The sequence below is a fragment of the Nerophis lumbriciformis genome, linkage group LG18, assembly GCF_033978685.3.
Source record: "Nerophis lumbriciformis linkage group LG18, RoL_Nlum_v2.1, whole genome shotgun sequence".
NCBI classification, from domain to species: Eukaryota; Metazoa; Chordata; class Actinopteri; order Syngnathiformes; family Syngnathidae; genus Nerophis; species Nerophis lumbriciformis.
Window position 1 is genome coordinate 34915001 of NC_084565.2, and position 15000 is coordinate 34930000.

Consider the following 15000-nt stretch of genomic DNA (forward strand, 5'->3'; position numbering starts at 1 on the left):
ATATATAGGGGTCAATTCCAATTATTTTCCAATAAGAAAAAAATTCATGGGATCATTTTTTATTTAATAATTTATTTGATTTGAGTTTTTTTTTAATTAAGATTTAAAATTGACAATGCAATAATGTTTTTTTGTTTTTTAAATAGCTATATAAGTATCAATGTTTACTTTTCGTAATAAAATACATTTGAGTATATTACAATGTTTTATTATTAGTAGTCCTAATATTAAAAATAAATATATATTTTTATAACATAATTAGTGTGATGTAATAATCACACTAATAATATAATAATAATAATTAAATACAATATATCTAAATGAGGCAATGCTAATTAAATATTTACGTATGATAAAAAAATATATATATGGGGGTCAATTCCAATTATTTTCCAATAAGAAAAACTTTAATGGGATCATTTTTTATTTAATCATTTATTTAAATTACTTTTTTTTAATTATGATTTAAATTTGACAAAGCAATTATGTTTTTTTTAATTGTAATATCTAAAGTGTCAATTGTTTACTTTTCCTATGATAAAAATCATTAGTCAATTACAATGATATATTTTATTATTAGTAATACTATTTTAAAAATAAATAATATAATACTTTTTTATAGCATATTATGAGTGTAATATAATAATAATACTAATAATTCAAATAATAGTAATTAAATACAATCTTTCTAAGTGAGGAAATTCAATTTACATATAAAAAAAACGATTTACATAACTGGGAAATTTCAATTTTGTATTTTTAAATCATTAAAAATGTACATAATAATATAGCATGTATATATATACACATATATATATATATACATACATACATACATACACACATATATATATATATACATACATATACATATATATATACATACACATATATACATACATATATATATATATACATACATATATATACATACATACACACACACATATATACATACATATATATATATATATATATATATATATATATACATACACATATATATACATACATATATATACATACATACATATATATATATACATACATATATATATATATATATATATATATATACATACATATATATACACATACATATATATACACATACATATATATATATATATATATACATACATATATATACACATACATATATATATACATACATACATATACATACATACATATACATATATATATATATATATATATATATATATATATATATATATATATATATATATGTATATGTATGGGGTCAATTACTTGACATAAATGTTAAAACAAGAATTTTAATAAAGAGTTAATGTATCATTAATATATCTTTGTAGCCAATCAGAAACCTGAGTATAGTATTGTGTTAAAAAAAGACAATAACAAACAAATGAAACAAAATGAGGGTCATGGTTACACTTGAATATGAGTATCATGAAAGGATGCTCATGCAGGGGCACAAAAAAAAAAAGACTTAATGTCTGGCATGTTCCTAATGTGACCACCAGGTGGCAGCATCACTCAAGCTTCTAGGAGACTAACTTGATCATTTGTGTATGAATGTTTCCTGGCATGTCATAGTGCGCATGCGGCCCCCCCCCCCTTCCAAAAGCGTGGACAATCTGGGGTACAAAACTGGTGGTTTGTGACTCATCCCGTCCGTCCCGCAGCGGGCGAGCCGCGGGCCACGAGCGGATGACGGCGCGTCACAGCTGCAGTCCCTCACAATGGGCCACTTATTATAGTGCACATAATTACAGTCGCCCACTCCCGCGCCGCGCCGACAGCTTGATGGCGGGCCGGGATGATTATGTCGTGGAGGACCGCTCTCACTCAGCAGCGTGATTGTGAGTTTGGACGCTCCCACACACTCGCCACGACACGCCGCTGAAAGGATGGCGAAGTGTGAGACGAATGCAGAGGCGGGGAATTTATGAGGATGTGACAGAGCTCGCTGAAAGCATCTTTCAATCTAGCAACGCAACGACTCCGCTCAAAAAGGAGCCGTTAGGAACGGTCGGCGTTCCCACAAAACACCGGAAGAAACGAGTCTCCGGCGTTAAAACATCGCTCTCTTGTCTGACCGTAGCGGAATACTCCTTCCAGGGGTCAACGGTGACGACTCACTGGAAAAGCCTACGAAATTGCTAACATCGAATAGCATGCTAACAAGATAACACCAAGTGCTAAAACGCTAACACTTAAGAGCGTTGGCACCATGTCTTGCTGTCAAGACGTGGTGCCAAGTAACAATATCAAGGGCTTGAAGTTTTATACTTAAACACATGGGCTAAAATGCTATTAGGCTAACAGTTAGCATGCCCAAGTAACAATAGCCATAACTTGTAGTTTTATACCTACAAATATGGCTGAAATGCTAACAGTTAACATTTAGCATGCTAGAAATATAGAGCCAAGTAACAGCATCCATGACTTTTAGGCTAAAACGCTATTATGTTAATAGTTAGCATGCCAACATGATAGCATCAAGTAACAATGTCTATGACTTTTCGTTTTACACCTACAAAATAGGCTAAAATGCTAACACTAAACAGTTAGTATGCGAGCAAGATAGCGCCAAATAATAGTACACCTGACGTTTAGTTTTAAGCAAAAAACATTGGCTAAAATGCTAACACCTAAGGGTCAGCTTGCTGTCAAGACGTGGTGCCAAGTAACAATATCAATTACTTTAAGTTTTATACTTAAACAAATTGGCTAAAATGCTATTAGGCTAACAGTTAGCATGCTCAAGTAACAATATATATGACTTTTCGTTTTACACCTACGAAATAGGCTAAAATGCTGACACTAAACTGTTGGTATGCTAGCAAGATTGCGCTAAATAATAGTACATCTTACATTTAGTTTTAACCAAAAAACATTGGCTAAAATGCTAACACCTAAGAGCCAGCTTGCTGTCAAGACGTGGTGCCAAATAACAATATCCATTACTTTAGGTTTTATACTTAAAATGCTATTATGCTAACAATTAGCATGCTCATGGAACAATATCCATAACTTGTAGTTTTACACCTACAAATTTTGCTGAAATGTTAACATTTAGCATGCTACAAGTATAGAGCTAAAATGCTATTATGGTAACAGTTAGCATGCTCAAGTAACAATATCCATAACGAGTAGTTTTATACCTACAAATTTGGCTGAAATGCTAACGCTGAACATTTAGCATGCTAGAAATATAGAGCCAAGTAACAATATCCATGAGTTTTAGTTTAACAGAAATTGGCTTTTAAGTTTTATACTTTAAAACATTGGCTAAATTGTTTTTATGTAAATAGTTAGCATGCCAACATGATATCACGTAACAATATCTATGACTTTTCCTTTTATACCTACAAAATAGGCTAAAATGCTAAGACTAAACAGTTAGTATGCTAGCAAGATAGCACAAAATAATAGTCTACCTGGCTTTTAGTTTTAACCAAACAACATTGGCTGAAATGCTAACACCTAAGATTGGGCTTGGTGCCAAGTAACAATATAAACTAACTTAAAGTTTTAACAAATTGGCTATTAAAACACTTACCATGCTCAAGTAACAATATCCATAACTTGCAGTTTTACACCTACAAATGTGGCTGAAATGCTAACATTTATTAGCATGCTAGAAATATAGAGCCAAGTAACAATATCCATGAGTTTTAGTTTAACACCTCCGACATTGGCTAAAATGCTAACATGCCTGCATGATACTGCCAAGTAATGATATACATGACTTTTGGTTCCAACCACACAAAATTGGCTAAAATGCTAAAACATAACAGGCAGCATGTTACCAAGTAACAATATCCGTGACTTTTAAGTTTTATACTTTTAAAACATTGGCAAAAATGTTTTTATGTTAATAGTTAGCATGCCAACATCAAGTAACAATATCTATGACTTTTCATTTTACACCTAAAAAATAGGCTAAAAATGCTAACACTAAACAATTAGTATACCAGCAAGATAGCACCAAATAATAGTACACCTGACGTTTAGTTTTAACCAAACAACATTGACTAAATAACAATATCAATTACTTTAAGTTTTATACTTAAACAAAATGGCTAAAATGCTATTAGGCTAACAGTTAGCATGCTCAAGTAACAATATCTATAACTTGTAGTTTTATACCTACACATTTGGCTGAAATGCTAACAATTAACATTTAACATGCTAGAAATATAGAGCCAAGTAACAATATCCATGACTTTTAGTTCAACACCTCCGAAATTGGCTAAAATGCTAACATGCCTGCATGATAGCGCCAAGTAATGATATACAAGATTTTTAGTTTTAACCACATAACATTGGCTAAAATGGTTAAACGTATCAGGCAGCATGTTATCAAGATATAAGCAACTATGCTATAATCTACCCTATAATTTAGGTTTTTGCTTTTAAAAAATTGGCTAAATTGCTATAATGTTAATAGTTAGCATGCCAACTTGATAGCACCAGGTAACAATATCTATGACTTTTCGTTTTATACCTGCAAAATAGGCTAACATGCTAACACTAAACGGTAGTATGCTGACAAGTTAGCGCCAAATGCTAACACCCTAAGAGTCAGCGTGCTATCAAGACGTGGTGCCAAGTAACAATATCAATGACTTTAAGTTTTATACTTAAACAAATATGGCTGAAATGCTAACACTTAACATTTAGTATGCTAGAAATATTGTGCCAAGTAGCAATATCCATGACTTTGTTTTATACCTTCAAAATAGGCTTAATATGCTTGAAAGACAGTGCCAGTTAACAATACCCATGACTTTTAGTTTTAGACCTAAAAAAAATGGCTAAAAGGCTAACATTTAACAATTAGCATGCTACAAAGATAACAATATAACTTTTAAGTTTTACACCTCTAAAATTGGCTAAAATGCTTACATGGCTGCATGGTAGCGGCAAGTAATGATATAAATGACTTTTAGTTTTAACCACACAAAATTGGCTAAAATGCTAACACTTAACAGTTAGCATGCTAGCAAGATAGTGCCAAATAATAATATCCATGAATTTTAGTTTTTCACCTACAAATTTGACTGAAATGCTAATACTTAACATTTAGCATGCTAAAAAGACAGTACCAAGTAACAATTATCCATGACTTTTAGTTTTAGACCTAAACAAATGGCTAAATCGCTAACACTGAACAGTTAGCATGCTAGCAAGATAACACTAAGTATTATATTATCCTTGACTTTCAGTTTTCTACCTAAAAAATTGGATAACACGCCATCATGTTAACAGTTAGCATTCCAACATGACACAGAGAGAGACTTTTAGAACAGTTTGAGAAGTGTTTGGAGCAGTTCATTCTGTAGTCCACCAACATTTTTTATTTGGAATTTCAATTCTATTTCCTTCAATTCAAATTGGAATTGCAAAAATGAGGATCTCTTCTACTCGTGGATCAACCCCCTTAAGTTGGACTAACCGCTCAAAGTGCGCTACAAACCCTTGACTGTAACTTTAGGGTGTTTAGCCGTATCGCCACACAATTTGACACATTTTAGGGACTGAAAAGCACCATTGTAAATTTTAACCCGACTTGTTGACAAACGTCTTTCGAAGTTTGTCTTCCTCTGAATGTTTCTGTATTTTTGTCATCTGGTTTCAGAAGAAACAAACCAAACAGAGACCAATCAAAGCTTACCCAACCTAAGGACTGACCAACCAACTGCTATACCAACTTAGTTAGACCTCCAAAGTTACGTTATTAGTAGTTTGCACAACTTCTGACAATAGAAACGAGGTTCCATTCTGCAGTTAAATGCTCTCTCTAAAGTGGCAATGACTGCCATGACACTGCGTCACCTTCACTAAACAGCAGAGAAAAACGATCGTCCGTAGAAAAACAAGGTCGAAACAGGACCGCTTCAAAACGCGCTGCTCGGTTTCCTCCGCTCGGTTCCGTCCGGGACGAAGGAACGCCGGCGGGGCAGAGGCCCTGGCGACTGTGACAGTCAGCAGAACGCCGCTGCCAGCCGCCCAGCCAGGCGCTGGGAGAGACGTGACAGCTAGCGGACATTGCGGCCTGCAGAGTCACCCCGCTGTGTCACTCTGCATCATCTCGGCAGCCAACTGGGGCTACTTCAGCTCCGCCTCAAGACCGACAATTACGCTCGTTTGATTTTCTTTCTAAGCACTTCACCAGTAGCTACTTATTCATCCTGTTCTGGAGCCTCTCCCACAGTTGGACGGAAGACCAACAATTCAGAAACTATAAACACCATTTTTGTAAATATCAAAGACTCTTGAGAGGTTTCTACGGACCGTACATGCAAACCCAGAACCCTGCAAAAGCCTACCATGAATTGATTAACGTGGACCCCGACTTAAACAAGTTGAAAAACTTATTGGGGTGTTACCATTTAGTGGTCAATTGTACGGAATATGTACTATCTACTAATACAAGTTTCAATCAACCAATCAAATGCAAGGACGCAACACTAACCACTGGACCACAGTCTTATTTTAGTTTCATGGCATTATTTGTTGGACAGTTTCCACAACAGGGAGTGAAGCATAACGACCCACAGCTGCGATATGACCCGATAGAACCGATACTAGCACTGATTTGATTTTTGAAGACGTCGGGCTGCGACTAGGTTTGAGAAATGTGTTTGCTAAAAGTGCAACACAGTTTTATGAGCTGATGGAAGGGTCCGAACTTTGGCCCGTACCAGGTCAATGAATCCGAGTCCTGGAACTTGGGAAATTTCTCATGCTTGGAGCTGGGTACATTTCACATTTGAATCCATACAGTACCAATTTTTGGTCCCTGAAAATCGATCCCGGCACTCAACGTTACCAATTTTTGGTACTTTTGTGTGTTAAAACGTGTTAATAGATTGAAACGTTTCAACATCTAAAACTGAGTGTGCTGTTCAGTTATCTTGTTTTCTTGTCAGTCTCATTTGCAAGTACTGTAGTCCACTGTATTATATATATATATATATATATATATATATATATATATATATATATATATATATATATATATATATATATATATATATATATATATATATATATATATATGTCTTATGCAGAGCAGTCGTGTCATGTGTTTCCACTGAAGTCCATGCTGCAAATCTAGAAGGACAAAGAGCGATCTTACTCAGTTATTAAAACAGTGTTTCTAATAAATAATCAGTGTGTGTGTGTGTGTGTGTGTGTGTGTGTGGTAGGGGAGGGGTTTAGTTGGTGGGAGTCATTGGCACCATTGCCTGGACAAGAGCAGCGAAATGAGATTGTTCAGTGAACCATCGCGGTGTCAGGTCTTTTCACTGGCGAGGCTCGAGAGACTCTCACTCTGGAAGACCCCCTTGAAATAACCCCCTCTCTCATGGCTGCAGTGAGAGACACACACACACACACACACGCATTTTGGCTGTGATACGAGCACAGTTGGTCGCAGTATCAATCAGAGGTGTGCTTGTCGTAGGGATAAATGGGCATAATAAGCAGGTGTGTGTGTGTGTGTAGGCGTCTAACGTCGACGTGATGGAGCAAGTAAACACCATATGGGAGGAACATCATTGGAGCGCTACCAAAGCTGCCCGCCTCCAACAGAGGAACAACTTACAGCCTCTGGCCAAAACACTCCATCTTGCCCGCCAGATTCTCCACTTAGTCTCTCCCCCCCTTCCAAACTCCACCTGCTGCCCTTCAGCTTCCAGACTCTGAAGACAAGAGGACGAGTCGCCATCCCCTCCTCTGGAGTCGGGGGAGTAGGTCGCTAGGTAGGAGGCTTCTTGGGTTTTTAATTAATGCCAATTAGGCAGGGGTGGTCATTATTCTTAGCAGCCTGGAATTAGCCGATGAAAACAAAACCTTTGCCACCTTTTCCTACCGAGTGAGTGCCAGCAGCTGTCATTAAGAAGCCACCGTCTGGCAGCATGCGGGTGAGGACACCGGATGAGGGCATGGTTCTCTTTAGGGGGAGTTTGTCAACTTTATGTGGTTGTGGCGGCGCCTAAAGAACAATGCAAAAGCTACCGTTTATGGTACCTGCAAAAGCTGACTGGTTATTTCTTTGTCTCTGTTGACAAAAGTGTTACCTCAGTTGGTTTTTAAATGGAGCATGCCAGAGAAGTTTGACAGAAGGGTGGATATTTTTCCAAAGACAGTTATTTCCTTGCCTCAATCCATGCGTGGCAGTCACTGTACAGTATAAAAGGGCAAAGGATTGGAGGTTTAAGTCAACTCAGCCTTTTCCCCTAAGGGACTGCAGAGGGCTTGGTCCGGGAATGTGAAGTCTTAGTTCGGTTGACGGTTTATTCCTTGCTTCCGTTGTTACTTAGGTGGAATTAGTCACCGTTCTGTATTAAGGGCACCAGCAAGGAATTGGGGGTTAAAGTCAACTCAGCATTTTCCCCTGAGGGACTACCGAGGACTTGGGACGGGAGTGTGAAGTCTTGGTTCTGTTTGAGGTTTGTTCAATACCTTGCTCGTGTGGGGTTTGTGTGGACTGTCGAGGACTTGGTTCGGGAGTTTAAAGTATTGGTTCTGTTTAAGGTTTATTGCTTGCTTAGGTGGAATCAGTCACCGTTCTGTATTAAGGGCACCAGCAAGGAATTGGGGGTTAAAGTCAACTCAGCATTTTCCCCTGAGGGACTGCCGAGGACTTGGGACTTGAGTATGAAGTCTCGGTTCTGTTTGAGGTTTGTTCAATGCCTTGCTCGTGTGGGGTTCAGTTGGACTGCCGAAGACTTGGTACGGGAGTGTGAAGTCTTGGTTTTGTTTCAGGTTTATTGTTTGGTTAGGTGGAATTAGTCACTGTTCTGTATCAAGGGCGCCAACAAGTAATTAGGGGCGTTAAAGTCAACTCAGCATTTTTCTCTGAGGGACTGCCGAGGACTTGGGACGGGAGTAAGAAGTCTTGGTTCTGTTTGAGGTTTGTTCAATGCCTTGCTCGTGTGGGGTTCAGTTGGACCGCCAAAGACTTGGTACGGGAGTGTGAAGTCTTGGTTTTGTTTTAGGTTTATTGTTTGGTTAGGTGGAATTAGTCACTGTTCTGTATCAAGGGCGCCAACAAGTAATTAGGGGGGTTAAAGTCAACTCAGCATTTTTCTCTGAGGGACTGCCGAGGACTTGGGGCGAGAGTGTGAAGTCTTAGTTCTGTTTGAGGTTTGTTCAATACCTTGCTCGTGTGGGGTTTGTGTGGACTGTCGAGGACTTGATTCGGGAGTTTAAAGTATTGGTTCTGTTTAAGGTTTATTGCTTGCTTAGGTGGAATCAGTCACCGTTCTGTATTAAGGGCACCAGCAAGGAATTGGGGGTTAAAGTCAACTCAGCATTTTCCCCTGAGGGACTGCCGAGGACTTGGGACGGGAGTATGAAGTCTTGGTTCTGTTTGAGGTTTGTTCAATGCCTTGCTCGTGTGGGGTTCATTTGGACTGCCAAAGACTTGGTACGGGAGTGTGAAGTCTTGGTTTTGTTTTAGGTTTATTGTTTGGTTAGGTGGAATTAGTCACTGTTCTGTATCAAGGGCGCCAACAAGTAATTAGGGGGGTTAAAGTCAACTTAGCATTTTTCTCTGAGGGACTGCCGAGGACTTGGGACGGGAGTGTGAAGTTATGGTTCTATTTGAGGTTTGTTCAATACATTTCTCGTGAGGGGTTCAGTTGGTAAAAGCTGGCTTTCAAACCGTCGCACCGACTTGGAACTGGGACACAAAGTCACAGTCTTAGTTTTAAAACGTTTTCCTTCGAATGGAATTTTCCTTGCCTTTGTCACCAAAAGGCTGATACAATAAGGGCAGTCTACCTCTGAGATTGAACCAGTGACTACAAACCCAATCATCAGGTATCTTGGGGTTCAACTGTCCAGGGACCTCACCTGGAGCCACACCACTTTGTTTACTCAAGAATGCACACCAGTGCCCCTACTTCCTCAAGAAAGCTAGATTCGCAAGCGCCATCCTTAGGAGCTTCTACAGATGTGTGGTAGACAGCACTCTGTGTGGCAGACAGCACTCTGTGTGGCATCTTCATCAGCAGATGCAGAGAGACACCACCAAGTATCCAACCCACCCTGCACACCCTCTCTTTGGCCCCCTCTTATCAGGCAGTAGGCTGCGGCGCATCTGTAGTAGGACCACCAGACTGAGGAACAGACTCTTTCCGGAATCTGTTAGATTGCTAAACTTTGATGGAGCTCTGCAGCAATAGATACAGATCTCCACCAACCATGACCTTACTGTTTGTGTGGTACTCATTGGGCTAAAACTGGGACCTCAGTACTAAGTGTTGTGCAATCTCATGTGTGCTGCTATGACAACAAAGTTCTGTGAATCCTTAGGTTGTGCAGTTAGAGTCTATTGTCCAGCACAACGTTCAAGGTGTCGGAAAATTAGGTTTACACAACGTATAAATACAGTGCACTATGGTTACATGATCATGCGTTATGGATTTGCGCTGAAACTCACAAGCGAGATCATGGTACACGGCAAAAATAAAGCATAACACATGCCTCACAAGCACAAATGTCACCATTGGAGCAAAAATAAGACGGAGATGGATGATATCAGGTGACGAGGAGGAGAGGGCGGGGTTATACCTACCCTGCCCTGCTGCTATCTAGCTCCCAGCCTCCGGACTGGCCTGTTCTGGGCCGGGCCCTGTAGGCTCACTGGGGCAGGGCGACCCAGAACCACAAACCTAAAAGCACGAGCGAGGCCATGGAAGAGGAGGAAGAAGAAGATTGTGAAGGATTAAGAAGTGAAAGAGAAAACATCTACAAGTCAGACTGCAGGTTGTTAACAAGAAGACGTGTGACAAGGAAGTCAAGAGGAAATCAGTTGTTAAAGGTAATAGTCGAAGGAGAGGGGTGGAAAACTTATGATAAATGACCCATGATATCACTTGGTCTTTGCCACTATGCGGTTTCAAAAAGAAATACAATCTTAAAAAGGAATTCTCACAATATATAATTTCTTTAACCCTTGGGGATCAACCAAATATGGTGAATGTTATAGGTCCTGGAGACCCGAAAGGGTTTCAGGCATAAAAGTCTTAAAAGTAAGTCATATAAAAAATTGTAATGTAACGCTTGAATCACCAGATCAACTTCAGATCTATCAGTCCATATAAAGTTTTTTTTGTTTTTAAAAAAACTAAATAACCCTTTCTGTACCCCGTTTATCTAAAACACAAACTATGCAATATTCGTGCACACGTGCACAAAATATTTGTAACCTAATCCACACAACTCTTACGTCGCTTCCAACTCACCAACATCGTTTTTATTACACAGACGTTGTTGGCAGATTCAAAGCAAGTATGCATCTAATATGAACATATGGTACTAAATTACACCTCTAATAAGATCTGCATGTATTTCAATGGTGAAATGCTTTGATTCAATTAGTTTTCTTGGAAACCACGTTATATAAAATAGCAGGTTTACAGTATATTGAAAACGGCCATTATAAAAGGGAGTCAATGGAGGACAAAAGGGCCCCTCACGCAATAGCTTGTGCTAAAAATTAACTTAGCAAAGAAGGGAAAAAATCAATTCCTTTACAACTCCGCTAACATTTAAGATAAACATAAAAAGTCCCACAAAGGTCCCAGGTCTCCTCAAGGGTTAAATGGTGCATCACATTTGTCTATCTATTACAGGAAAATGAAACTGAATGGTTCCCCACCTTTTATACATATATAAATACATACACACACACACATATATATATATATATATACATATATATATAAACACGTATTAAATAATTATAGTTGCATATTACTTATATGTACAAAGTCTCCAAGAAGTATATGTATTAGAAAGTATCCAGTAACAAACATGTCCGTATCGTTTAACTCATGAGCTGACTTTATGAATTATTGTGACCATTAAGTGTACCCAAAAACTAATTACCACTCCACTTCAACTTAAAGACAGGAGAAGCCGAGGATGTCGTTGTGGCTTGCGCAGCCCTTTGAGACACTGATGATTAAGGGATATATAAGTAAACTTTGATTGATGATTGATTGAAGTCCATGCCAGATTGTTAATAATAAATAATACATAGATTAGTGATTGTCATGGTTTTCTGTCTTAGTCATTTTACCTGATCAAGAGTTTTGTCAAATTCAACCAACAAAGTAATAAAAGTAAGTATGATTTGTGCTGGTATCGAATCGGTCTGTAGTAAAGTATAGTGTAGTATATCAGTATTGTGAAAAAGTTGTATCGGGACACCCCAATTGGAAAATAAAAATATTGCGAAATAATTTGTTGAGAAATGATGGTGAAATTAGCGTACAAACAACCCTTACTGGGCAAGGAACCATATTTGGTAAGTGCAAACGCCAACAAGTGATTTCAACCAGCCAATCAATGAAGAAATGTGACAAAAATAATAGTAATATTTTAATTACATATAACAAAAGGAAGTATTGCTGTATAAGTATATTTATATTATATATACAGTTAGAAAGAAGCTGAGATAGGCTCCAGCGCCCCCCGCGACCCCAAAGGGAATAAGCGGTAGAAAATGGATGGATGGATGGATACAGTTAGAATTATGAATTTTAAATCTATACAATAAAAAAATAGAACTAAACATTTTGTATGCCAATTTTTTGTGGTTGTTTATAATTTTTGCAGTAATGTTACAAGTTAAATGTGAAATTTTGTTTGTCAGATTTGTTTTTGTGACATCATCAACATCTAATTGGAAAATCCTTGAACTCTGTGAAAAGGAAGTTACCAAGCGTCACACGCACGACTTTCCTCCATCAACCGGTTGCTTTTTACGCCTCAAAAAGTAGAAGCTGTTATTTCCCCCCCCCCCACCCTCTCGGCCTTCTCTCCATCATCACTTGTCTTTCTTTTGCGACCTTTTCATCGCACCGCTGCTGTACACTTTCTGTGTAGTTGTGTAAAGGTGACATTTGCAGCCCTGTAAAAGTCTCCCCCTCACCTTTTATTTTCTCCTCAAAATGGCCTAAAAAATAAAAGAAGAGAATGTTTCACGCCCTGGAGAGTGGCGGAGGGTGGGAGAGCCAGGAAGGTGCTAGAAAAAGCCATAGAAGGTCAGTAATTTTACACTGCTTTGGAAAATAAATATGAATTTTAATTTGTTTTTTACATTTTTTGTTTATTAATATACATATATACATATATACATATATATATATATATATATATATATATATATATATATATATATATATATATATATATATATATATATACACACACATTAATTCGAGCTGGACACATTTACCAGATTGTCAATTTTGGCGCATAATGGGAATTTTTTTTATTAAAAAATAAACATTTTCTTTATTAATCGCAGCTAAAATAATTTGTTGTTAATTGACTAACCTCTTGTAATAAAATAATAGATGTATTTTGCAATACAATACACTATTGCCGTCCATCGCATTGATACCTAAATGTTGCTAGTGTTTTGTTTTCGATGACAAAACAATAGACATTTTTAAAATTAATTTTAAAGGAGAACAACTCTCAAAATTATGTTTTTGTATAAAATAACACCAGATTGTCCATTTTGGCGCATAATAGGAAAAACATTTATGAAAATTTAAACATTTCCTTCATCAATCGCAGCTAAAATTCTTTGTCGTTAATTGACTAACCTCTTGTAATAAAATAAAATAGATGTATTATTTAAAACAAAATACTATTGCCATCCATTGCAAATAATTTATGCCCAAATTTTGCTAGTGTTTTGCTTTCATTGACATTTTTAAAATTACTTTTAAAGGGAAAAAAAACTCTCAAAATTATGTTTTTGTATCAAATAACACAATAATAATAGTATCATAATAATAATTATATAAAAATGTTTTCTTATTTTTTATTAATAATGAATATTATTAATAATCATACAAATAATGATATAATGATATATCAACGTCCCACTGGGGTGAGTTTTTCCTTGCCCTTATGTGGGCTTTGTACCGAGGATGTCGTTGTGGCTTGTGCAGCCCTTTGAGACACTTGTGATTTAGGGCTATATAAATAAACATTGATTGATTGATTAAAAATAGTAAATTGTATGTAATATTTTGCATACATTTGATACAATTGAATGTAATAATAATAACATAATATAAATTAGTAAATAATATGTAATTTATTACAGAAATTTGATGCAATTTAATGTAATAATAATAATAGTATAAAATAATAAACTGTATGTAATATTCTACATAAATTTGACACAATTTAGTGTATTAATGTCCTCGTTGAGTAGTGCTTAAATAACTTGTATGGAAGGCTGCAACAGGCTTTGTTGTAATTTATTATGTTATATTTTATTATATTCGAGATGAGACGAATTAGCACAGGGGTGTAAAAGTAATTTTAGCTCAGAGGGCGCATGGAGGAAAATCTGTGCAGACGCGGGCCGGACTATTAAAATCATGGCATTAAAACTAAAAAATAGAGACAACTTCAGATTGTTTTCTTTGTCTTACTTTGGCCAAAAATAAAACAAACACATTCCGAAAATATTACAACAAAAATATATAAAGAAATACCGGCAGCGGTAAAGTTTAGATCCGTGAAGGAAAGAAGAAAGTTAATGAATGTTTATAACTGAATACATTTACATAAAAATGTGTTTTCTTTTGTATAATTTTTTTTAATGATTTAAGTAACGTTTATGACAACCTTTTTCCAAAACACAATATAGAATGTGAGATATAACAGGATAACATTCATAATTTGTTTTCAAAATAGTTATAAAAAAGTGGGACCCCTAAAATGTACTGTGGGACCTCATTTTTATGACTTGATGGGGTCCCTGGGGCCCCATTTTGAAAATTCCTAGCGCCAACAATGATGGAGTATTGGTGCGTGCGGGCCAGTTCTAATACTAATCAAATATCATCCCGGGGGCCATAGATTATTCATTCGTGGGCCTTGACTTTGACACCACTGAATTAGCAGCACCCTCTGCTGGTGGCTAACCAAGTAGTGCATCTTGCCGCCATGGCCGAAGAC

The 15000-nt window shown here is 36.9% G+C and overlaps 1 protein-coding gene across 7 annotated transcripts in view; it reads right to left on the reverse strand.

The window, feature by feature from the left end:
• Positions 1 to 15000, reverse strand: part of dab1a (DAB adaptor protein 1a) — a 291492-nt gene that overhangs the window by 2066 nt on the left and 274426 nt on the right. For 6 of the 7 annotated variants that reach the window (XM_061978209.2, XM_061978206.2, XM_061978208.2 and 3 more), the window contains one exon: positions 10583 to 10679. The exons of the other annotated variant lie outside the window; for it this stretch is intronic. In XM_061978209.2, coding sequence (XP_061834193.2) covers positions 10599 to 10679 — 81 coding nt within the window. In that variant the 3' untranslated portion in view covers positions 10583 to 10598. The remainder of the gene's footprint in view (positions 1 to 10582; positions 10680 to 15000) is intronic. 7 annotated transcript variants of the gene reach the window in all.